The 23078-nt window shown below is 43.1% G+C and overlaps 2 protein-coding genes and 1 pseudogene across 2 annotated transcripts; all 3 read right to left on the bottom strand.

Moving 5' to 3' along the window:
- Positions 1-840: 840 nt before the first annotated feature.
- Positions 841-4454, bottom strand: LOC110309897 (uncharacterized protein MSANTD5-like). Its single transcript, XM_085828866.1, has 5 exons — positions 4389-4454; positions 3690-3752; positions 2217-2304; positions 1440-1748; positions 841-1139 (listed from the first exon to the last, which is right to left on the bottom strand). The coding sequence occupies exons 1-5, from the start codon at positions 4452-4454 to the stop codon at positions 841-843; spliced, it is 825 nt and encodes a 274-aa protein (XP_085684992.1).
- Positions 4455-12736: 8282 nt separating this feature from the next.
- LOC110289132 (uncharacterized protein MSANTD5-like) lies at positions 12737-15923 on the bottom strand. The gene is made up of 5 exons (XM_085828865.1): positions 15821-15923; positions 14886-14965; positions 14102-14189; positions 13335-13643; positions 12737-13032 (listed from the first exon to the last, which is right to left on the bottom strand). Exons 1-5 carry the CDS (start codon positions 15921-15923, stop codon positions 12737-12739), a joined length of 876 nt encoding a protein of 291 aa, XP_085684991.1.
- A 4004-nt stretch (positions 15924-19927) lies between these two features.
- Positions 19928-22103, bottom strand: LOC110289130 (uncharacterized; annotated as a pseudogene).
- Positions 22104-23078: the final 975 nt, after the last annotated feature.

The raw sequence follows: 23078 nt of genomic DNA, 5'->3' as shown, positions 1-23078 counted from the left end.
GAACAAGGGGCCAGGGAGAAGAATGTGGTGCTTTGAGTCTACTTGGCTCACGAACAAGCCTTAGGTGACACCTTTGGGAGCTTCATCAACACAAAACTCATCATGCCCCCAAAACAGACAATCCCTACTCTAACGCAAGTTAGTGCCTGCATTATCTAGGGTGGATGATACCATGCAGGCAATGTAAAGCTTCTTTCTTTTTTGGGCTTCTTGTAGACCTATAGCATACACACACACACACACACACACACACACACACACACACACACACACACACAAACACACATGTGAATAACCAGGAAATGATTAGACCTAAGATAACAATCCCTCTTCCACCTGTATATGGGATACAAACTGGAGTTGGTGTCTATGTTCATTTACAAACATTTTTTTTAGCATCTGAAACTTAAATATTTAAAAAAGTTATTATATTCTTTCAATTGATATTGCATCTACCACCCATGTACAACTCAATTTTGAACCTAATCACTGACCAGAAATCCTCCATCATGAGGGCAAGAGAATGAAGGAGCTGCTGAGCTGCTGTCTGGGAAGTAGAGAGAGTTGCAGCCTCAGGGTCAGGAGTCTTAGGAAAGTGGAGGGTAGACAACGGGTATCAGGTACCCACAAAATGAACCTCACCATGAACTACCATATCCCCTCCCCTCTATACTTATGTACTCTAATAAAGTTAAAAGATTTAAACATAAGAAGAGTTATGTCTCAATAATTTATTTGAATTCATATTTCCTTTACAATAAGATAGAGAAATCGAGTATTCATACAGTGCTGTTTTATTCTAAGGGGTTTTTAGAGGAAAAGAAAAGTCCCCACATGTCTTCACTGAGGACTAGAGTTGTCATCAGGAGGTGACCTCAGCAGCTGAAGGTTGGTATCTCCAGGGATAGAGGCAGGAATTACATGTTTTTTAACTGGCAATGGATAGGTGGCATTCCAGGCGAACGATCTGGGAAACTGGGAATCCTGACTGGACATTATCGGTAATGGGTTCCCAGGAAGCTGTCCAGAAGATGCAGACATGCCATAATCCCAAGGCTGGTATACTGGAGATGGCATCAGCATTGGAGGTTGAGTGCTCCACGAAGGCATGGGGTAACCAGACCAATCAAACAGAGCACCTGAGTACAGAAGAAAGAGAGACAGAGTGCATAAACATGGCACCCTTACTCTCCCTGAGTCTCTCTAAGTAATTGCCTGTCCACTGGGTCAGAGTCAACTATGAACAAGTCCAAATTCCATTGCCTTGAGGTGACAGAGGGAGTTAGACATTGGAGGCCAGAATTTGTCCTGTGTGCAGCAACACAGCCCTCTGGGAATGGGGCTCACTCCATAGTCTGTTCAGCTCTGACCTCAAGAAGGCCAGGCCATCTGATGCCACCACTTACAGTAGCACAAGTGTCTATGCAGAAGAGACTCACCTTGAACATAGCCTCTCTGGGATGTAGGGTGGCCCAAGATGCCATATAGGATCAAACGATGAGGAGAATACAAGGGGCCAGCCCGGGGCCTCTCTTTACAAAGTTGTGTGTGCAGGTGCTTCATCTTCACCATCACATCAAGGCAGCTATTCTTGCTCTTCCTCAGACCCCGATTAGAGAGGTGCCTGCTAAGGGACTCGGCCTTCTCATCCATCATATTGCCTGTGTCTCCGAGTTCATATTCAACCCTCGCCCACTCTTCCAGCATGATCTTGATTTCATCTTCAATCCACGGGCTATCACAAGGACCTTCGAGGCAAAGAGGGATGTGGTGAGGATATCAAAGGTAACACACACGACCATGTCAACTTTGCTTAGGGGCTTTCTCTGCACACTGATTGGCCAACAATGTCTTCCCTCACTTATCAAGAGGTTATGAACACAGTCTTACCAGCCCTGTTACAGCACCTACCCTGCTCTTCACAGCAAGAAGTGCACTCATCAGGAAAGCATAGGTGTCTGCAGATTTAGGGAAGGTTTGGTCCCAGAATACAATGGGATCCACAGCATTCGTGCTACCAGGGAATGTTGGGCATGCACAGATTCATAACCACATCCACAACAGGGAGACATGCAGAGCCTTCTGGGACAAGGGCATAAATCAGGCACTACTGAGTTCCAGTCTATCCTTGCCACAGAAGTCCAAGTCGGGGCTCTTTCATCTATTCCAAGTCAAAGAGCAAGACAATAGATGAGCAGGGATTTCACTCTAAATACCTGTGGAACTTTGGCCTTCCTGCCTCAGCATCCTTAGCCTATTGGCTTCTTGGTCATTTCTCACACTTTGGACCTGGTTGTCTTCTCTCTGTGCAGAAAAGAAAAAAATAAATATTAAATTAAAACAGGTTGCAAGCTACTGGAATCCCTGTTCCCCAGCTGTGAATGGACTCAGGTAGCAGCCTCCTGTTGCATAAGCTAAAACAATGGACCCTTCCTTCCTCATTCACAGATGCTGGTCCATTCTCCTCTAATGGGAAAGCTGGCCTGTGAAGTTAATCCAAAGAGAATCGAGAGTGACCAAGGCAGGAGCCCTTGGCACCTCTCCTTTGAGAAGACCACAGCCACTCAACCCTCTCCCATTCACATTCTTACCATTTTCTTTTTTTTTTTCTTAGAATTAATTTTTTTTATTAGGTATTATCCTCATTTACATTTCCAATGCTATCCAAAAAATCCTCAATACACTCCCCCCCCCCCACTCCCTTACCCACCCACTCCCACTTTTTGGCCCTGGCATTCCCCTGTACTGGGGCATATAAAGTTTTCAAGTCCATTGGTTCTCTCTTTCCAGTGATGGCCGACTAGGCCATCTTTTGATACATATGTAGCTAGAGTCAATAGCTCTGGGGTACTGGTTAATTCATATTGTTGTTCCACCTATAGGGTTGCAGATCCCTTTAGCTCCTTGGGTACTTTCTCTAGCTCCTCCATTGGGGGCCCTGTGATCCATCCAATAGCTGACTGTGAGCATCCACTTCTGTGTTTGCTAGGCCCCGGCCTAGTCTCACAAGAGACAGCTATATCTGGGTCCTTTCAGCAAAATCTTGCTAGTGTATGCAATGGTGTCAGTCTTTGGAAGCTGATTATGGGATGGATCCCTGGATATGGCCATTCGGTATTCCTCAGGTGAGAATTCTTTGTTCAGTTCTTAGCCCCATATTTTAATGGGGTTATTGGATTTTCTGGAGTCCACCCTCTTGAGTTCTTTATATAAATTGGATATTAGTCCCCTATCTGATTTAGGATAGGTAAAGATCGTTTCACAATCTGTTGGTGGTCTTTTTGTCTTATTGACGGTGTCACCATTTTCTGCGGGGGGGAAAATTCCCTTTCAAAATCTACTCAACACCAGCAGTGCTTCAGAAACAATAAGATATCAGAAAACTGTGTGAAACTCCATTTTCCATCCTAGGTCACACAACATGGTAGTCTGACATGTGGCCATAACGCCATTCACTCCTAAGAGGAACGGGGATTCCCAGAAACGTAGCATCATTCTTGGCTACATGGTCGGTTGTGGGCTATAACCTAGAAACCCAAGGACAGAATAAATCTAGTTGGTGTATCTCTGCAATTTACAGACATGGGTTCAAATTTGAGTTAGCTAACAATACTTAGGTATATATCCAGGCACAAATATCCCAGTTGTCCTACAGAAAATAGGAGTGAATATAATTGCCCCCAACTCACCTGCATTTTCTCTCCTGAGCTTCCTTTCCTGAACACAGTGAGGAAACTAGGGTCCACTGTGTCCTGGTGTTCACAAGACTCTGGGGTGCACAGAGAGCTCTGCTTACTTCCCTCGACTATCGCAAGTCTGAGAATCCTGTGCAAATGTGGTCCTTTATAAAGCTCTTCAGTTTAAGTGAATCTGACCCACCCAACCTGTATGTTTAGGGTGGCTCAATTGTCAACCTGGGGCCTTTAATCTCACCTCCCATCCTGAGGGAAGAACCAAGCTCATGAGCAGGATCTCCTAGGCTATATAGCAAGACCCCAGTCTCCACTGAAAATGACCAAAGAAACGAAGTGCCAACTAGGCCAATTAACTTAAGTTCATTGTATGAGACAGAGTTTATTTACCTAGTGCTGGGCATTCTTCTTTTTCTTTTCCAAGACAGGGTTTCTCTGTATAGCCCTGCCTGTCCTGGAACTCACTCTGTAGACCAGGCTGGACTTGAAATCAGAAATCATCCTGCCTCTGCCTCCCAAGTGCTGGGATTAAAGGTGTGTGCCACCACTGCCGGCCTGTGCATTCTTCAATTCACTAGACTTAAGACCAAACTCTGGTGTCTGATACACCGGTCTGTACACTGCCTATATCTCCCTCTCTCATGTCCTGGGATCTAAAGTAAGGCCCAGACATAAACACATTTACTAAATAAATACCTTCTTAGGTGTCCTGGCTTCCTCGTCTAGATGAAGGCATAGGATTCTCAGGCACTGCAGCACCATGTCTCCCTACATGCTGCCCTGATTGCTCAGTTGATGATATGGGGCTGAACTTCAGAACCCCTATGACATTCCCAATTAAATGTTGTCTTTCCTAAGAGTTGTTGGTCAAGGAGTCTCTTTAGAACAATAGGAACCCAATGTCAGGCAGGAGTTGGTAACAGGATTAAAAAACCCCTGTGATAGACCTGAATCCATTTTGTTTTAAAGGAATGTGGATTTGGGGACTTTAGATCAGGAAAGCCCTGGAAGGCCTTAAGTGGAGCTGGATGTGTAATTCTAGCAGGGACATGGATGCTGAGTGTAAACTGAACTGTGGGTACAGGGCTCAAGGGGTTTGTTTTAGAGGTGAAGAATGTTAGTATGTGGCCTAGAGAATGGTTTTCTGATATTTAGTGGAAAATATGGCTGCTTTATGACCTTGTCTCAAGAGTCTGCCTGAGGCTTAGGTGAAAAGACTGAGATTATTTGCAATGGCAAATGAAGTCTTTAAAAAGTATTTAAAAGAATAGACTTTGTTCTTTGGTTTACAGTGCTCAGGACCATAAGGAAAAACAGCAATCATAATGCTAAGATTAAAAAAAATATTTGTGGGGCAAAGGCATGCAGATCTTTTAGTTCATGATGAGCCTGCCCTATTCCAAGCTCTAGGTGAAAAAAAGTTTAAGTGCAGGCGTGGTGGTGCACACCTTTAATCCCAAGACTCTGGAAAAGAGCCCTGTGTATCGCTGAATTTAAGGTAGTCTACAGATTAAGTTCCAGGAGAGCCAAGCATAGGCAATGAATGAAATCACGGAACACAGAAGCGGGTAAAGATGGAATAGACATGGGTTACCATGTCCCAGTGTACCAAGCAGTAGAATTCTGCAGCTTTGGCCAAATACAATTCAGGCATCAAGTATATTGCAAACCTATTATTAAAATGGGTTCAATTTTGACTCTAACCTGCAATCCCACAAATGTACTTGAAGAGAAAAGTTATTAGGATATGGGGGAAGTGGACTTGTTCATCAAGAATTTTTGGAAGGCAAGCTCAGGCTTCTTGTCAGCAGTGCAGTCCCATAGCGAACCACAAATAGGATACAGTTGTTGCAGACCAGTCCTCTAGGCAGGCAGATATCACATAGGAACCAGCAGCTTCAGTCCCTTCTCTACTCAGACACACAAGGCACACACCAGAAGCTACAATCAGTCAGGAAGGAACTGACAGACATGCCAACTGGCCTGAGGAGAGCCCACAAAGCAGAATCTGATCCAAGAGTCTAGGTAGCATTTCTTGGATGAGGGTTTCTCAATGGTAGTTTTACCACATGTAATAATAACGCAATTCCCTAGGGAAGGCAAACCAATATTGTGTTTACTTAGGGATAAATAGTGATTCAGAGGAAAGCAAACCAGTGCTCAGTACTCAACCCCCTAATGCTTGTATGGTCATTTTATACAGGGACATCACAGGTCCTTTCACATGTTTTCTATATCAAACATCCTTTCACCTGTGTCTGCTTCAGCAAAACATCCTTTCACCTATGTCTCCCTCAGGAGACATCCTTTCACCTCCGTACATAAAGAAAGCATCCTTGTAAATAACTAACTTTGCAAAGAAACTAGGAATTTCCCCTTCAATGTGGCTCTAGCTTTCAAATCAGGAATAGAAGAGGTTAGTGGGACAATTGATGCTGGTTAAATAAAGCACAGAAATTAGAGGGTATTACAAAGATGCCACCATCACTGATGTGAAAACTTCTGTCAAGAGTTATCTGAGAGAACTAAGAAGCTGTGTTCTAGAGATTGCCAAGATTGCACCTCCTGCTGTAGCAAGACGTGGTAATCGGTGAGAATCATCCAGGTGGTACTGGTTTTTAAGATATGAAGTGTTCAGGGAGAGCAGCTGAGCCTTCTGTCTGTGAGACCAGGGAAGGCCCTTTGTTGTTGTTGTTGTTGTTGTTGTTTTCTTATTGTTTTGTAGTTTGTTTATTTTCAATTGTTGTTTTCTTTTTCTTTCATATAAAACTCATCAGTTTTTTTCACCCCAAAGGCTGGTCCCCTCCAAATCTCACCTTGATATCTGAGTGGGTGTACAATCTGGGTGTTACCTCTAACCTGCTCCATAAAGTCTATGCAGGTTTAAGATCATCCTCTGCGGACCACCACCCGGGGTAGCTAGAGTGCAGGGTCGGCTGACACCCGCCAGCTACCCACGACACCCGCCACAGGAACTTGAGACTTCTGGTGAGTGGAACACAGCTTCTGCTCCAGTCCAATCACGTGGGAACTGAGACTGCATTAGTTGGGGAAGCAGAAACCGGCCTGAGTAGGGCCACAAGCCTCTTCCGGTCTGACCAGCACCGGGATAGCTAGAGCGCAGGGTCGGCTGACACCCGCCAGCTACCCACAACACCTGCCACAGGATCTTGAGACTTCTAGTGAGTGGAACACAGAGTCTGCTCCAATCTTTAAACAGTGACAACGATAACAACTAACCCCAGAGATTACCAGATGGCGAAAGGTAAACGTAATAATCTTATTAACAGAAACCAAGACCACTCAGCATCATCAGAACCCAGCACTCCCACTTCGCCCAGTCCATGGCACCCCAACACACCGGAAAAGCTAGACCCGGATCTAAAAGCATATCTCATGATGATGGTAGAGTACATCAAGAAGGAGTTTAATAACTCACTTAAAGAATTACAGGAGAACATGGCTAAAGAGTTACAAGTCCTTAAAGAACAACAGGATAACACAATCAAACAGGTAGAAGTCCTTAAAGAAAAACAGGAAAACACATCCAAACAGATGATGGAAATGAACAAAACCATACTAGACCTAAAAAGGGAAGTAGACACAATAAAGAAAACCCAAATTGAGGCAACACTGGAGATAGAAACCCTAGGAAAGAAATCTGAAACCATACATACGAGCATCAGCAACAGAATACAAGAGATGGAAGAGAGAATCTCAGGTGCAGAAGATTAAGTAGAGAACATCAGCACAACAATCAAGGAAAATGTAAAACGCAAAAAGATCCTAACTCAAAACATCCAAGAAATAAAGGACACAATGAGAAGACCAAACCTACGGATAATGGGAGTGGATGAGAATGAAGATTTTCAACTCAAAGGACCAGCAAACATCTTCAACAAAATTATAGAAGAAAACTTCCCAAATCTAAAGAAAGAGATGCCCATGAACATACAAGAAGCCTACAGAACTCCAAATAGACTGGACCAGAAAAGAAATACCTCCCGACATATAATAATCAGAACAACAAATGCACTAAATAAAGATAGAATACTAAAAGCAGTAAGATAAAAAGGCCAAGTAACATATAAAGGCAAGCCTATCAGAATTACACCAGATTTTTCACCAGAGACTATGAAAGCCAGAAGATCCTGGACAGATGTTATACAGACACTAAAAGAACACAAATTCCAGCCCAGGCTACTATACCCAGCCAAACTCTCAATTACCATAGATGGAGAAACCAAAGTATTCCCCGACAAAACCAAATTCACACATTATCTCTCCACGAATCCAGCCCTTCAAAGGATAATAACAGAAAATACCAATACAAGGACGGGAACCACGCCCTAGAAACAACAAGAAGGTAATCCCTCAACAAACCTAACAGAAGACACCCACAAGAACAGAATGCCAACTTTAACAACAAAAATAACAGGAAACAACAATTACTTTTCCTTAATATCTCTTAATATCAATGGACTCAACTCCCCGATAAAAAGACATAGACTAACAAACTGGCTACACAAACAAGACCCAACATTTTGCTGCTTACAGGAAACTCATCTCAGAGAAAAAGATAGACACTACCTCAGAATGAAAGGCTGGAAAACAATTTTCCAAGCAAATGGTAGGAAGAAACAAGCTGGAGTAGCCATTCTAATATCTGATAAGATTGACTTCCAACCCAAAGTCATTAAAAAAGACAGGGAGGGGCACTTCATACTCATCAAAGTTAAAATCCTCCAAGAGGAACTATCAATCCTGAATATCTATGCTCCAAATACAAAGGCAGCCTCATTCATTAAAGAAACTTTAGTAAATCTCAAAGCACACATTGCACCTCATACAATAATAGTGGGAGACTTCAACACACCACTTTCACCAATGGACAGATCATGGAAACAGAAACTAAACAGGGACACAGTGAAACTAACAGAAGTTATGAATCAAATGGATCTGGCAGATATCTACAGAACATTCTATCCTAAAACAAAAGGATATACCTTCTTCTCAGCACCTCATGGTACCTTCTCCAAAATTGACCACATAATTGGTCACAAAACAGGCCTCAACAGAGACAAAAATATTGAAATTGTCCCATGCATCCTATCAGATCACCATGGACTAAGGCTGATCTTAAATAACAAAATAAATAATAGAAAGCCAACATTCACGTGGAAACTGAACAACACTCTTCTCAATGATACCTTGGTAAAGGAAAGAATAAAGAAAGGAATTAATGACTTTTTAGAGTTCAATGAAAATGAAGCCACAACATACCCAAACGTATGGGACGCAATGAAAGCATTTCTAAGAGGAAAACTCATTGCTCTGAGTGCCTCCAAAAAGAAACTTGAGAGAGCACACATTAGCAGCTTGACAACACACCTAAAAGCACTAGAACAAAAGGAAGCAAATTCACCCAAGAGGAGTAGGCAGCAGGAAATAATCAAACTCAGGGGCAAAATCAACCAAGTGGAAACAAGAAGAACTCTTCAAAGAATCAACCAATCAAGGAGCTGGTTCTTTGAGAAAATCAACAAGATAGATAAACCCTTAGCCAGACTCACTAGAGGGCACAGGGGAAGCATTCTAATTAACAAAATCAGAAATGAAAAAGGAGACATAACAACAGATCCTGAAGACATTCAAAACACCATCAGATCCTTCTAAAAAAGGCTATACTCAACAAAACTGGAGAACCTGGATGAAATGGAGAAGTTCCTAGACAGATACCAAAATTGAATCAAGATCAGGTTAATGATCTAAACAGCCCTATATCCCCCAAAGAAATAGAAGCAGTCATTAATAGTCTCCCAACAAAAAAAAAAAAAAAAAAAAACAGGACCAGATGGGTTTAGTCCAGTGTTCTATCAGACCTTCAAAGAAGATCTACTCCCGGTTCTTCACAAACTATTCCACAAAATAGAAACAGAAGGTACTCTACCCAACTCATTCTATGAAGCCACAATTACTCTGATACCTAAACCACAAAAAGACCCAACAAAGAGAACTTCAGGCCATTTCCCTGATGAATATTGATGCAAAAATCCTCAATAAAGTTCTTGCTAACCAAATCCAAGAACACATCAAAACAATCATCCATCCTGACCAAGTAGGTTTCATCCCAGGGACGCAGGGATGGTTCAATATACGGAAATCCATCAACGTAATCCAGTATATAAACAAACTCAAAGACAAAAACCACATGATTATCTCATTGGATGCTGAGAAAGCATTTGACAAAATCCAACACCCATTCATGATAAAAGTCTTGGAAAGATCAGGAATTCAAGGCCCATACCTAAATATGATAAAAGCAATCTACAGCAAGCCAGTAGCCAACATCAAACTAAATGGTGAGAAGCTGGAATCAATCCCACTAAAATTAGGGACTAGACAAGGCTGTCCACTCTCTCCCTACCTATTCAACATTGTACTCGAAGTCCTAGCCAGAGCAATTAGACAACAAAAGGAGATCAAGGGGATACAAATTGGAAAGGAAAAAGTCAAAATATCACTTTTTGCAGATGATATGATAGTATATCTAAGTGACCCTAAATATTCAATCAAAGAACTTCTAAGCCTAATAAACAGCTTCAAAGAAGTAGCTGGATATAAAATTAACTCAAACAAGTCAATGGCATTTCTGTACACAAAGGATAAACAGGCTGAGAAAGAAATTAGGGAAACAACACCCTTCTCAATAGTCACAAACAATATAAAATACCTTGGCGTGACTCTAACTAAGGAAGTGAAAGATCTGTATGACAAGAACTTCAAGTCCCTGAAGAAAGAAATTAAAGAAGATCTCAGAAGATGGAAAGACCTCCCATGCTCATGGATTGGCAGGATCAACATTGTAAAAATGGCTATCTTACCAAAAGCAATCTACAGATTCAATGCAATCCCCATAAAAATTCCAACTCAATTCTTCAGTGAATTAGAAAGGGCAATCTGCAAATTCATCTGGAACAACAAAAAACCTAGGATAGCAAAAACTCTTCTCAAGGATAAAAGAACCTCTGGTGGAATCACCATGCCTGACCTAAAGCTGTACTACAGAGCAATTGTGATAAAAACTGCATGGTACTGGTATAACGACAGACAAGTAGACCAATGGAACAGAATTGAAGACCCTGAGATCAACCCACATACCTATGGTCACTTGATCTTTGACAAGGGAGCAAAAACCATCCAGTGGAAAAAAGACAGCATTTTCAACAAATGGTGCTGGCACAACTGGCTGTTATCATGTAGATGATTGCGAATTTATCCATTCCTATCTCCTTGTACCAAGGTCAAATCTAAGTGGATTAAGGAACTCCACATAAAACCAGAGACTCTGAAACTTATAGAGGAGAAAGTAGGGAAAAGCCTTTGAAGATATGGGTACAGGGGAAAAATTTCTGAATAGAACAGCAATGGCATGTGCTGTAAGATTGAGAATCGATAAATGGGACCTCATAAAGTTGCAAAGCTTCTGCAAGGCAAAAGACACTGTCAATAAGACAAAAAGACCACCAACAGATTGAGAAATCATCTTTACCTATCCTAAATCAGATAGGGGACTAATATCCAATATATATATAGAACTCAAGAAGGTGGACTCCAGAAAATCAAATAACCCCATTAAAAAATGGGACTCAGAAATGAACAAAGAATTCTCACCTGAGGAATGCCGAATGGCAGAGAAGCACCTGAAAAAATGTTCAACATCCTTAATCATCAGGAAAATGCAAATCAAAACAACCCTGAGATTCTACCTCACACCTGTCAGAATGGCTAAGATAAAAAATTCAGGTGGCAGCAGATGCTGGCGAGGATGTGGAGAAAGAGGTAGACTCCTCCATTGTTGCTGGGATTGCAAGCTTGTACAACCACTCTGGAAATCAGTCTGGCTGTTCCTCTGAAAACTGGACATAGTACTACCGGAGGATCCAGCAACACCACTCCTGGGCATATATCCAGAAGATGTCCAAACCAGTAAGAAGGACACATGCTCCACTATGTTCATAGCAGCCTTATTTATAATAGCCAGAAGCTGGAAAGAACCCAGATGCCCCTCAACAGAGGAATGGATACAGAAAATGTGGTACATTTACACAATGGAGTACTACTCCGCTATTAAAAGGAATGAATTTATGAAATTCCTAGGCAAATGGATGGATCTGGAGGGCATCATCCTGAGTGAGGTAACCCAATCACAAAGGAACTCGCACAATATGTACTCACTGATAAGTGGATATTAGCCCAAAAACTTAGGATACCCAAGATATAAGATACAATTTGTTAAACCCGTGAAACTCAAGAAGAACGAAGACCAAAGTGTGGACACTGTGCCCCTTCTTGGAATTGGGAACAAAACACCCATGGAAAGAGTTACAGAGATAAAGTTTGGAGCTGTGAAGAAAGGATGGACCATCTAAAGACTGCCATATCCAGGGATCCATCCCATAATCAGCTTCCAAACGCTGACACCATTGCATACACTAGCAAGATTTTGCTGAAAGGACCCAGATAAAGCTGTCTCTTGTGAGACAATGCCGGGGCCTAGCAAACACAGAAGTGGGTGCTCACAGTCAGCTATTGGATGGATCACAGGGTCCCCAATGGAGGAGCTAGAGAAAGTACCCAAGGAGCTAAAGGGAACTGCAACCCCATAGGTGGAACAATATTATGAACTAACCAGTACCCCAAAGCTCTTGACTCTAGCTGCATTTGTATCAAAAGATGGCCTAGTCGGCCATCACTGGAAAGAGAGGCCCATTGGACTTGCCAACTTTATATGCCCCAGTACAGGGGAATGCCAGGGCCAAGGGGTGGGGGTGGGTGGGTGGGGGACTGGAGGGGGGAGTGTATTGGGGACTTTTTGGATAACATTGGAAATGTAATTGAGGAAAATACCTAATTAAAAAAAATGGAAAAAAAATTTATTTGAATTCACCTTTCCTTTACAATAAAATAGAGAAATCGAGTATCCATACAGTGCTGTATAATTTAAGGGGTTTTTAGAGGAAAAGAAAAGTCCCCACATGTATTCAATGAGGACTTGAGCTGTCATCAGGAGGTGACCTTGGCAGCTGAAGGTTGGTGTCTCCAGGGATAGAGGCAGGAAGTACATGTTGAACTGGCAATGGATAGGTGGCATTCCAGGCGAACGATCTGGGAACCAGGGGTTCCTGACTGGACATCATCGGTGATGGGTTCCCAGGAAACTGTCCAGAAGATGCAGACATGCCATAATCCCAAGGCTGGTATACTGGAGATGGCATCACCATTGGAGGTTGAGTGCTCCAGGAATACATGTGGTAACCAGAACAATCAAACAGATCACCTGAGTAGAGAACAAAGAGAGAGAGATAGATCATAAACATGGCACCCTCACTCTCCCTGAGTCACTCTAAGTAATTGCCTGTCCTCTGGATCAGAGTCAGCTATAACAAGTCCAAGTTTCATTGCCTTGAGGTGACCGAGGGAGTTAGATATAGGAGGCCAGAATTTGTGCTGTGTGCAGCAACATAGCCCTGTGGGAATGGGGCTTCACTCCATAGTCTGTTCAGCTCTGACCTCAAGAAGGCCAGGCCATCTGATGCCACCACTTACAGTAGCCCAAGTGTCTATGCAGAAGTGACTCACCTGGAACATAGCCACCCTGGAATGTAGGTTGGCCCAAGATGTCATATAGGATCAAATGATAAGGCGGAAAAAAAGGGGCCAGCCCGGGCCTCTCATTAAAAAGTTGTGTGTGCAGGTGCTTCATCTTCACCATCACATCAAGGCAGCTATTCTTGCTCTTCCTCAGACCCCGATTAGAGAGGCGTCTGCTAATGGACTCGGCCTTCTCATCCATCATATTGCCTGTGTCTCCCAGTTCATATTCAACCCTTGCCCACTCTTCCAGCATGATCTTGATTTCAGACTCAATCCACGGGCTATCACATGGACCTGCAAGGCAAAGAGGAATGTGGTGAGGATATCAAAGGTAAAACACACGACCATGTCAACATTGCTTAGGGGCTTTCTCTGCACACTGATTGGCCAACAATGGCTTCCCTCACTTATCAAGAGGTTATGAACACAGTATATTACAGCACCTACCCTGCTCTTCACAGCAAGAAGTACACTCATCAGGAAAGCATAGGTGTCTGCAGATTTAGGGAAGGTTTGGTCCCAGAATACAATGGGATCCACAGCATTCGTGCTACCAGGGAATGTTGGGCATGCAGAGATTCATAACCACATCCCCAACATGGAGACACTCAGAGCCTTCTGGGACAACGGCATAACTCAGGGACCAGTGAGTGCCAGTCTATCCTTGCCACAGATGTCCAAGTAGGGGCTCTTTCATCTATTCCACGACAAAGAGCAAGGAAATAGAAGAGCAGGGATTACACTCTGAATACCTGAGGAAGTTTGGCCTTCCTGCCTCAGCCTCCTTAGCCTATTGGGTTCTTGGTCATTTCTCATGCTTTGGACTTGGTTGTCTTCTCTCTGTGCAGAAAGGAAAAAATAAATAAATATTAAAACAGGTTTCAAGGTAAAGGAATCCCTGTTCCCCAGCTCTGAATGGACTCAGGTAGCAGCCTCCTGTTGCATAAGCTAAAACAATGGACCCTTCCTTCCTCATTCACAGATGCTGGTCCATTCTCCTCTAATGGGAAAGCTGACCTGTGAAGTTAATCCAAAGAGAATCGAGAGTGCCCAGGGCAGGAGCCCTTGATCAAGTGGAGGAAAGAAACTGAAGCACCTCTCCTTTGAGAAAACCAGAGCCACTCTCTCTCTCCAGTTCACACTCTTACCATTTTCTGCAGGGGAAAAAATTCCCTTTCAAAATCTAATCAACACCAGCAGTGCTTCAGTCACAATATGATATCAGAAAAACTGTGTGAAACTTCACTTTTCCATCCTATGTCATACAACATGGGTGTCTGACATGTGGCCATAATGCCATTCACTCTTAAGAGGAATGGGGATTCCCAGAAACTTTGCATCATTCTTGGCTACATGGTTGGTTGTGGGCTAAAACCTAGAAACCCAAGGGCAGAATAAATCTAGTTGGTGTATCTCTGCAATTTACAGACATGGGTTCAAATTTGAGTTAACTAACAATTTTAGGTATATATCCAGGCACAAATATCCCAGTTATCCTACAGAAAATAGGAGTGAAGTTAATTGCCCCCAACTCACCTGCATTTTCTCTCCTGAGCTTCCTTTCCTGAACACAGTGAGGAAACTAGGGTCCACTGTGTCCGGGTGTTCACAAGACTCTGGGGTGCACAGAGAGCTCAGCTTACTTCCCTTGACTACGGCAAGTCTGAGAATCCTGTGCAAATGTGGTCCTTTATAAAGCTCTTCAGTTTAAGTGAATCTGATCCACCCAACCTGTATGTTTAGGGTGGCTCAATTGTTAACCTGGGGCCTTTAATCTCACATCCGATGCTGAGGGAAGAACCAAGCTCATCAGCAGGATCTCCTAGACTACAAAGCAAGACCCCACAGTCTCCACTGAAAATGACCAAAGAAACGAAGTGACAACTAGGCCAATTAAACTTAAGTTCTTTTTATGAGACAGAGTTTATTTACCTAGTGCTGGGCATTCTTCTTTTTCTTTTCCAAGACAAGGTTTCTCTGTAAAGCCCTGGCTGTCCTGGAACTCACTCTGTAGACCCGGCTGGACTTGAAATCAGAAATAATCCTGCCTCTGCCTCCCAAGTGCTGGGATTAAAGGTGTGCGCCACCACTGCCGGCCTGGGCATTCTTCAACTCACTAGAGAAAAGGTCAAACTCTGGTGTCTGATACACCGATCTGTGGTACACTGCCTATAGCTTCCTATCTCTTGTACTGGGCCTAAAGTAAGGCCCAGACATTAACACATTTACTAAATACCTTCTTAGGTGTCCTGGCTTCTGCTTCTGGATGAAGGCATAGGATTCTCAGGTGCTGCAGCACCATGTCTCCCTACATGCTGCCATGATTGCTCCCTTATGATATGGGGCTGAACTTCAGAACCACTATGACATTCCCAATTAAATGTTTTTTTTCCTAAGAGTTGTTGGACATGGAGTCTCTAAAGCAATGGGAAACCAAGGTCAGGCAGAAGTTGGTACCAGGACTGACTTACTGCTGTCATAGACCTGAACACGTTTTGATTTAAAGGAATGTGGATTTGGGGACTTGATGTCAGGAAAGCCATGGAAGGCCTTAAGTGGAGCTGGATGGGTCATTGTACCAGGGACATGGGTGTCATTGATGCTGAGGGTGAATTGAACCGTGGATGCAGGGCTCAAGAGGTTTGTTTCAGAGGAGAAGAATGTTAGTGTGTGGCCTAGAGACTGGTTTTCCCATATTTGGTGGAAACGATGGCTGCTTTTTGCCCTTGTCTGAAGACTCTGTCTGAGGCTAGGATAAAAAGTCAGATTATTTGCAATGGCAACAGAAGTCTTTAAAAGTCTTTCAAAGAATAGACTTTGTTCTTTGGTTTACAGTGATCAGAACCACAAGGACAAACATAACAATCATGAAACTGTAAATGAAACTGAAACTAAAACAAACAAACAAACTATATTTCAAAGCCAAACAGATCTTTGAGTTCATGATTAGCCTGGCCCATTACATGCTCTAGGTGAAAAATAGCTTAAGTGCAGGCGTGGTGGTGCACACCTTTAATCCCAAAACTCAGGGGACAGAGGCCTGTGTATAGCTGAATTTAAGGTTGTCTACAGATTAAGCTCCAGGAGAGCCAAGCATAGGCAATGAATGAAATCACTGAACACTGAAAGCTGGTAAAGTTGGAATAGAACATGGGATGCCATGTCCTAGTACACCAAGCAGTAGAACTCTGCAGGTTTGACCAAGTACAAATTAGGCATCAAGTATATTGCAACCTGTTATTAAAATGGGTTCAAGCTCGCTTCTAACCTGCCATCCCACAAATGTACTTGAGGAGAAAAGTTATTTGTATATGGGGGAAATGGACTTGTTTATCCATACTTTTTGGGAGGCGAGCTCAATCTTTGAAAGCAGTTCAGCCCCATAGCAAACCACAAATAGGATACAGTTGTTGCAGACCAGTCCTCTAGGCAGGCAGATATCACAGAGGAAGCATCAGCTTCAGTCCCTTCTCTACTCAGTCACACAAGGCACAAACCAAAAGCTACAATCCAGTCAGGAAGAAACAGACAGATATGACAACTGGCCTGAGGAGAGCCCACAAAGCAGAAATCTGATTCAGGAATCTAGGCAGCATTTCTTGGATGAGAATTTCTCAATAGTTGCTTCACCATATGTAATAATAACTCAATGTCCCTAGGTAAGGCAAAACAATATTGTGTGTACTTAGGGAAGAATAGTGATTCAGAGAAAACCAAACCACTGCTCAGTGCTCATCCCCCTAATACTTGTACGGTCATTTTATACAAGGACATAACAGGCCATTTCACGTGTTTGCTATATCAAACATCCTTTCACCTGTGTCTTCTTCAGCAAAACATCCTTTCACCTATGTCTCCCTCAGGAGACATCCTTTCACAACCATACCTAAAGAAAGCACCCTTACACAGCACTAACTTTGCAAAGAAACTAGGAGTTTCTTCTTCAATGTGGCCCTAGCTTTTGAATCAGGAATAGAAGAGGTTAGTGGGACAATTGATGCTGGTTAAATAGAGCATAGAAATTAGAGGGTATTATAAAGAGACCACCATCACTGAGGTGAAATCCTCTCAGTGTTGTTTTCTGGGAGCACTAAGTATTGTTTTCTGGGAGCAGCAAGAAGCTGTGTTCCAGAGATTGCTAAGATTGTAACCCATGCTGTAGCTGGACTTGGTAATCGCTGAGAATCCTCCAGGTGATGCTGGTTTTAAGATATGAAGGGGTTGTGTAGAGCAGCTGAGCCTTGGCTCTCAGAGAGACCAGGGAAGGGCCTTTGTTGTTTTGGTTGTTGTTTTCTTTTCGTTTTGTAGTTTGTTTATTTTTAATTGTTTTTTTTCTTTTTTTTTCATATAAAACGCATCAATTTATTTTCAACCCAAAGGATGGCCCTCTCCAAATCTCACCTTGATTTCTGAGTGGGTGTACCCCTTGGGTGTTACCTCTAAACTGGTCCATAGTGTCTATGCAAGTTTAGGATCATCCTCTCCCACTGAGGCTAGACAAGGCAGCCCTATGCTACTTATGAGCCTGAGGCCTCAGATCATTGCAGGCATGCTCTTTGTTTGGTAGGTCAGATTTTAGGTGTTCCCAGGTGTCTGGATTAGATGTGACTGTGGGGTTGCCACAGCCTTGTGCACCTAGGGAAGGCCGTGTGTGAAGGTGCAGCCCTACTTGCAGTTGATAACTTAGGACTGAAGTAGTCATGCAAAGATTTAGTGAATAGGTATATTGAAGGGTGCCTTTGAAAGGTTATTGGTGAAGCCTCCATGTAGTATAAGTTCCCGGTCTTTTGGAGATGCCAATACCGAGGGATGAACAACAAAAATAGCAGCAAGGGAGTGTCATCCCCCAAAGCCTAGATTACTATAAAGGGCGGAGATGAAGAAGTGACACAAGCCCTATGGAGAGCCCAGATGATCATATGTGATTCCCAGACATTGGAACTAGAAGCTTCAACTTATGGTTACCTTGGAGTTTTGAGGATATTAGAGAGACCAGAGGCATAGATAAACGACTCAGGAAAGCTGGTAACAGAGACCAGGATCATCCAAAGAGGAATATGTGGGTGGCAGTCAAGAAAGGTGAAAAGAGTTGCAGATATGAAGAGCATTGAAAACAACATGGAGATACAGAGTTTGGAGTTTGCACAGATGAATTTTATCTTGCTTTGGTTCAGTATTTCTTCACTATAACTTATTCAAGTTGAAATGTTTATCCTGTGATGTTGGAGGTATATGATCTGCTTTGTGATTTTGATTTTATACAGCACTACACTTAAGTCATTGAATGAACTTTAAACCACATGTTCAAATATGTCCTTTCAAATTTTTGAGAGTGTTATACAGTATGGGGACTTTGTCAGTTGGACTGCATATTTTAGCATTATGCTATAGCTATTTATTGCCTATAGAATCATGTGTTTCAACAAGGGGCCAGAGAGAGGAATGTGGTGGTTTGTGAATGCTTGGCTCACAGACTGGCCTTAGGTGACCCCTTTGGGAGCTTCAACAACTCAAAACACATCTCCCCCCAAAAACAGAGAGCCTCTGCTCTAACCTCAGTTAGTGCATGCACTTCATAGGGAGGATGATACCATGGAGGCAATTGAGAACTTCCTTCTTTTCTGGCCTTCTTGTAGACCTATAGCATATATGTATGTCTCAGAAGGGAGCCTGGCTTTCCCACCAAGAGAGATTACAAAAGCTGGATTTTGTTCCTTAGAGAACTAGGTCAGAAGGAAAACTTCCTGCTCCAAGAACTTATGCTAAACTCCTCAGGAGGGTGCCTAGACATTTGAGACTTTAGTTAATTCTACTTGGAGTAAAGTTGAAGGCAATCACAGTGTTAACCTGACTGAGAGTTTTATCACACTAGGTCATGATTCATTTAAAAATAAACACTTTATGGATATTAGAATTAGAGTGATGTAACTGTACAAAGTGAAATGTCAAATGCAATGAAAGATAGATAGATAGTAGATAGTTGGTAGACAGATATATGTACCTGTGAATCACCAGGCCATGATTAGACCTAATATAACAATCCTTTTCTACCTATATATGAGATACAAAATGAGGTTGGTGGCAATGTCCCTTGAAAGACACTCCCTTTAGTATCTGGAACTTAAATATTTCATATTCTCTCAATTGATATTGCATCTACCACCCACGTTGAACTCAAATTTAAACCCATTGTCCCTGTGTTCTCAAGAAATGGGAGTCTGTGATCACTGACAAGGAATCTTCCATCAAGAGGGCCAGAGAATGAAAGAGCTGCTGAGCTGCTGTCTGGGAAGTAGAGAGAGTTGCAGCCTCAGGGTTAGGAAACTTATGAAAATGGAGAGTAGACAACAGGTATCAGGTACCCACAAAATGAACCTCACCATGAACTACCACATCCCCTCTCTTCTACACTTATGTCCCCTACTAAAGTGACAAGAATTCAACATGAAAGAGTTATGTCAAAATAATTTATTTGAATTAACATTTCCTTTACAATAAGATAGAGAAATCGAGTATCCATCCAGTGCTGTATGGATCTGAGGGGTTTTTAGAGCAAAAAGAAAATTACACACATATCTTCACTGAGGACTTGAGCAGTCATCAGGACTTGAGCTGTCATCAGGATGAGACCTTGGCAGCTGAAGGTTGGTGTCTCCAGGGAGAGAGGCAGGAAATACATCTTGAGCTGGCAATGGATAGGTGACATTTCAGGCGAACGATCTGGGAACCAGGGAATCCTGACTGGACATCATCAGGGATGCGTTCCCAGGAAGCTGTACAGAAAATGCAGACATGCCATAATCCCAAGGCTGGTATACTGGAAATGGCATCACCATTGGAGGTTGAGTGCTCCAGGAAGGCATAGGGTAACCAGACCAATCAAACAGAGCACCTGAGTAGAGAAGAAAAAGAGAGAGAGCATGAACATGGCACCCTCACTGTCCCTGTGTCACTCTAAGTAATTGCCTGTCGTCTGGGTCAGAGTCAACTATGAACAAGTACAAATACTATTGCCTTGAGGTGACAGAGGGAATTAGACATTGGAGGCCAGAATATGTGCTATGGGCAGCAACACAGCCCTGTCGGAATGGGTCTTCATTCCATAGATGGTTCAGCTCTGACCTCAAGAAGGCCAGGCCATCTGATGCCACCACTTAGAGTACCCCAAGTGTCTATGCAGAAGAGACTCACCTGGAACATAGCCTCCGCGGGATATAGGGTGGCCTAAGATGTCATATAGGATCAAACGATAAGGCGAATACAAGGGGCCAGCCCGGGGCCTCTCGTTACAAAGTTGTGTGTGCAAGTGCTTCATCTTCACCATCACATCAAGGCAGCTATTCTTGCTCTTCCTCAAACCCCGATTAGAGAGACGCCTGCTAAGGGACTCAGCCTTCTCATCCATGTTATTGCCTGTGTCTCCCAGTTCATAATCAACCCTTGCCCACTCTTCCAGCAAGATCTTGATTTCAGACTCAATCCACGGGCTATCACAAGGACCTACAAGGCAAGGAGGGATGTGGTGAGGATATCAAATGTAACACACAAGACCATGTCAACTTTGGTTAGGGGCTTTCTCTGCACACTGATTGGCCAACAATGACTTCCCTCACTTATCAAGTGGTTATGAACACAGTCTTACCAGCCCTGTTACAGCACCTAGCCTGCTCTTCACAGCAGGAAGTGCACTCATCAGGAAAGCATAGGCTCTGCATTGTTAGGGAAGGTTTGGTCCCAGAATACAATGGGATCCACAGCATTTGTGCTACCAGGGAATGATGGAGCTACAAAGATTCATAAAGACATCCACAACAGGGAAACACGCAGAGCCTTCTGGGACAAGATCATGAATCAGGGACCAGTGAGTGCCAGTCTATCCTTGCCACACATGTCCCATTCCGGCTCTTTCATCTATTCCAAGTCACAGAGCAAGGGAATAGAAGAGCAGTGATTTCACTCTGAATACCTGAGGAACTTTGGCCTTCCTGCCTCAGCATAGTTCTCCTATTGGGTTCTTGGTCATTTTTCACACTTGGGACTTGGTTGTCTTCTCTCTGGGCACAAAGGAAAAAATTAATATTAAAACAGGTTTCAAGGTACAGGAATCCCTGTTCCCCAGCTCTGAATGGACTCAGGTAGCAGCATCCTGTTGCATAAGCTAAAACAATGGACCCTTCCTTCCTCATTCACAGATGCTGGTCCATTCTCCTCTAATGGGAAAGCTGACCTGTGAAGTTAATCCAAAGAGAATCGAGAGTGCCCAGGGCAGGAGCCCTTGATCAAGTGGAGGAAAGAAACTGAAGCACCTCTCCTTTGAGAAGACCAGAGCCACTCACTCTCTCCAGTTCTCACTCTTACCATTTTCTGCAGGGGAAAAAAATCCCTTTCAAAATCTAATCAGCACCAGCAGTGCTTCAGACACAATAAGATAGCAGGAAAAATGTGTGAAACTCCATTTTTTCCATCCTATGTCACACAACATGGGTGTCTGACAGGTGGCCATAACGCCATTGACTGCTAAGAGGAATGGGGATTCTCAGAAACTTAGCATCATTCTTGGCTACATGGTTGGTTGTGGGCTAAAACCTAGAAGCCCAAGGACAGAATAAATCTAGTTGGTGCATCTCTGCAATTTACAGACATGGGCTCAAATTTGAGTTAACTAACAATATTTAGGTATATATAGAGGCACAAATATCCCAGTTGTCCTACAGAAAATAGGAGTGAAGTTAATTGCCCCCAACTCACCTGCATTTTCTCTCCTGAGCTTCCTTTCCTGAACACAGTGAGCAAACTAGGGTCCACTGTGTCCTGGTGTTCACAAGACTCTGGGGTGCACAGAGAGCTCTGCTTACTTCCCTTGACTATGGCAAGTCTGAGAATCCTGTGCAATGTGGTCCTTTATAAAGCTCTTCAGTTTAAGTGAATCTGACCCACCCAACCTGTATGTTTAGGGTGGCTCAGTTGTTTACCTGGGGCCTTTAATCTCACCTCCCTTGCTGAGGGAAGAACCAAGATCAAGAGTAGGATCTCCGAGGCTACATAGCAAGACCCCAGAGTCTCCACTGAAAATGACCAAAGCAACGAAGTGACAACTAGGCCAATTAACTTAAGTTCATTTTATGAAACAGAGTTTATTTACCTAGTGCTGGGCATTCCTGTTTTTCTTTTTCAAGACAGGGATTCTCTGTATAGCCCTGGCTGTCCTGGAACTCACTCTCTAGACCAGGCTGGATTTGAAATCAGTAATCATCCTGCCTCTGCCTCCCAAGTGCTGGGATTAAAGGTGTGTGCCACCACTGCTGGCCTGGGCATTATTCAACTCACTAGACTTAAGACCAAATCTGGTGTCTGATACACCGATTGGTACACTGCCTATACCTCCCTCTCTCATGTGCTGGGATCTAAAGTAAGGCCCAGACATTAACACATTTACTAAATAAATAGCTTCTTAGATGTCCTGGCTTCCTCCTCTGGATGAAGGCATAGGATTCTCAGGTGCTGCAGCACCATGTCTCCCTACATGCTGCCATGATTGCTCCCTTATGATATGGGGCTGAACTTCAGAACCCCTATGTCATTCCCAATTAAATGTTGTCTTTCCTAAGAGTTGTTGGACATGGAGTCTCTTTAGACCAATTGGAACCCAAAGTCAGGCAGAAGTTGGTAACAGGACGAAGACACCGCTGTCATAGACCTGAACACATTTTGATTTAAAGGAATGTGGAT

The sequence above is a fragment of the Mus caroli genome, unplaced genomic scaffold, assembly GCF_978045245.1.
Source record: "Mus caroli unplaced genomic scaffold, Mus_caroli_1 scaffold_12, whole genome shotgun sequence".
NCBI classification, from domain to species: domain Eukaryota; kingdom Metazoa; phylum Chordata; class Mammalia; order Rodentia; family Muridae; genus Mus; species Mus caroli.
Note: the sequence above shows the minus strand (reverse complement) of the source record. Positions and strands in the feature narration are given on the sequence as shown.

Bases quoted from the DNA above. Each gene is read 5' to 3' on its own strand.
- LOC110309897 (XM_085828866.1), bottom strand. From the start codon at position 4,454: ATGGTGCTGCAGTGCCTGAGAATCCTATGCCTTCATCTAGACGAGGAA. The intron at 3,753-4,388 runs GTATTTATTTAG...TGTGAACACCAG, and splicing joins AAGCCAGGACACCTAAGAAG to GACACAGTGGACCCTAGTTT. The intron at 1,749-2,216 runs GTATTTAGAGTG...TTTGCCTCGAAG, and splicing joins GGAAGGCCAAAGTTCCACAG to GTCCTTGTGATAGCCCGTGG.
- LOC110289132 (XM_085828865.1), bottom strand. From the start codon at position 15,923: ATGACCCATCCAGCTCCACTTAAGGCCTTCCATGGCTTTCCTGACATC. The intron at 14,966-15,820 runs GTAAGTCAGTCC...TGTGCACCCCAG, and splicing joins TGTTCAGGTCTATGACAGCA to AGTCTTGTGAACACCCGGAC. The intron at 13,033-13,334 runs GTGAGTCACTTC...TTCTCTACTCAG, and splicing joins CCAGGGTGGCTATGTTCCAG to GTGATCTGTTTGATTGTTCT.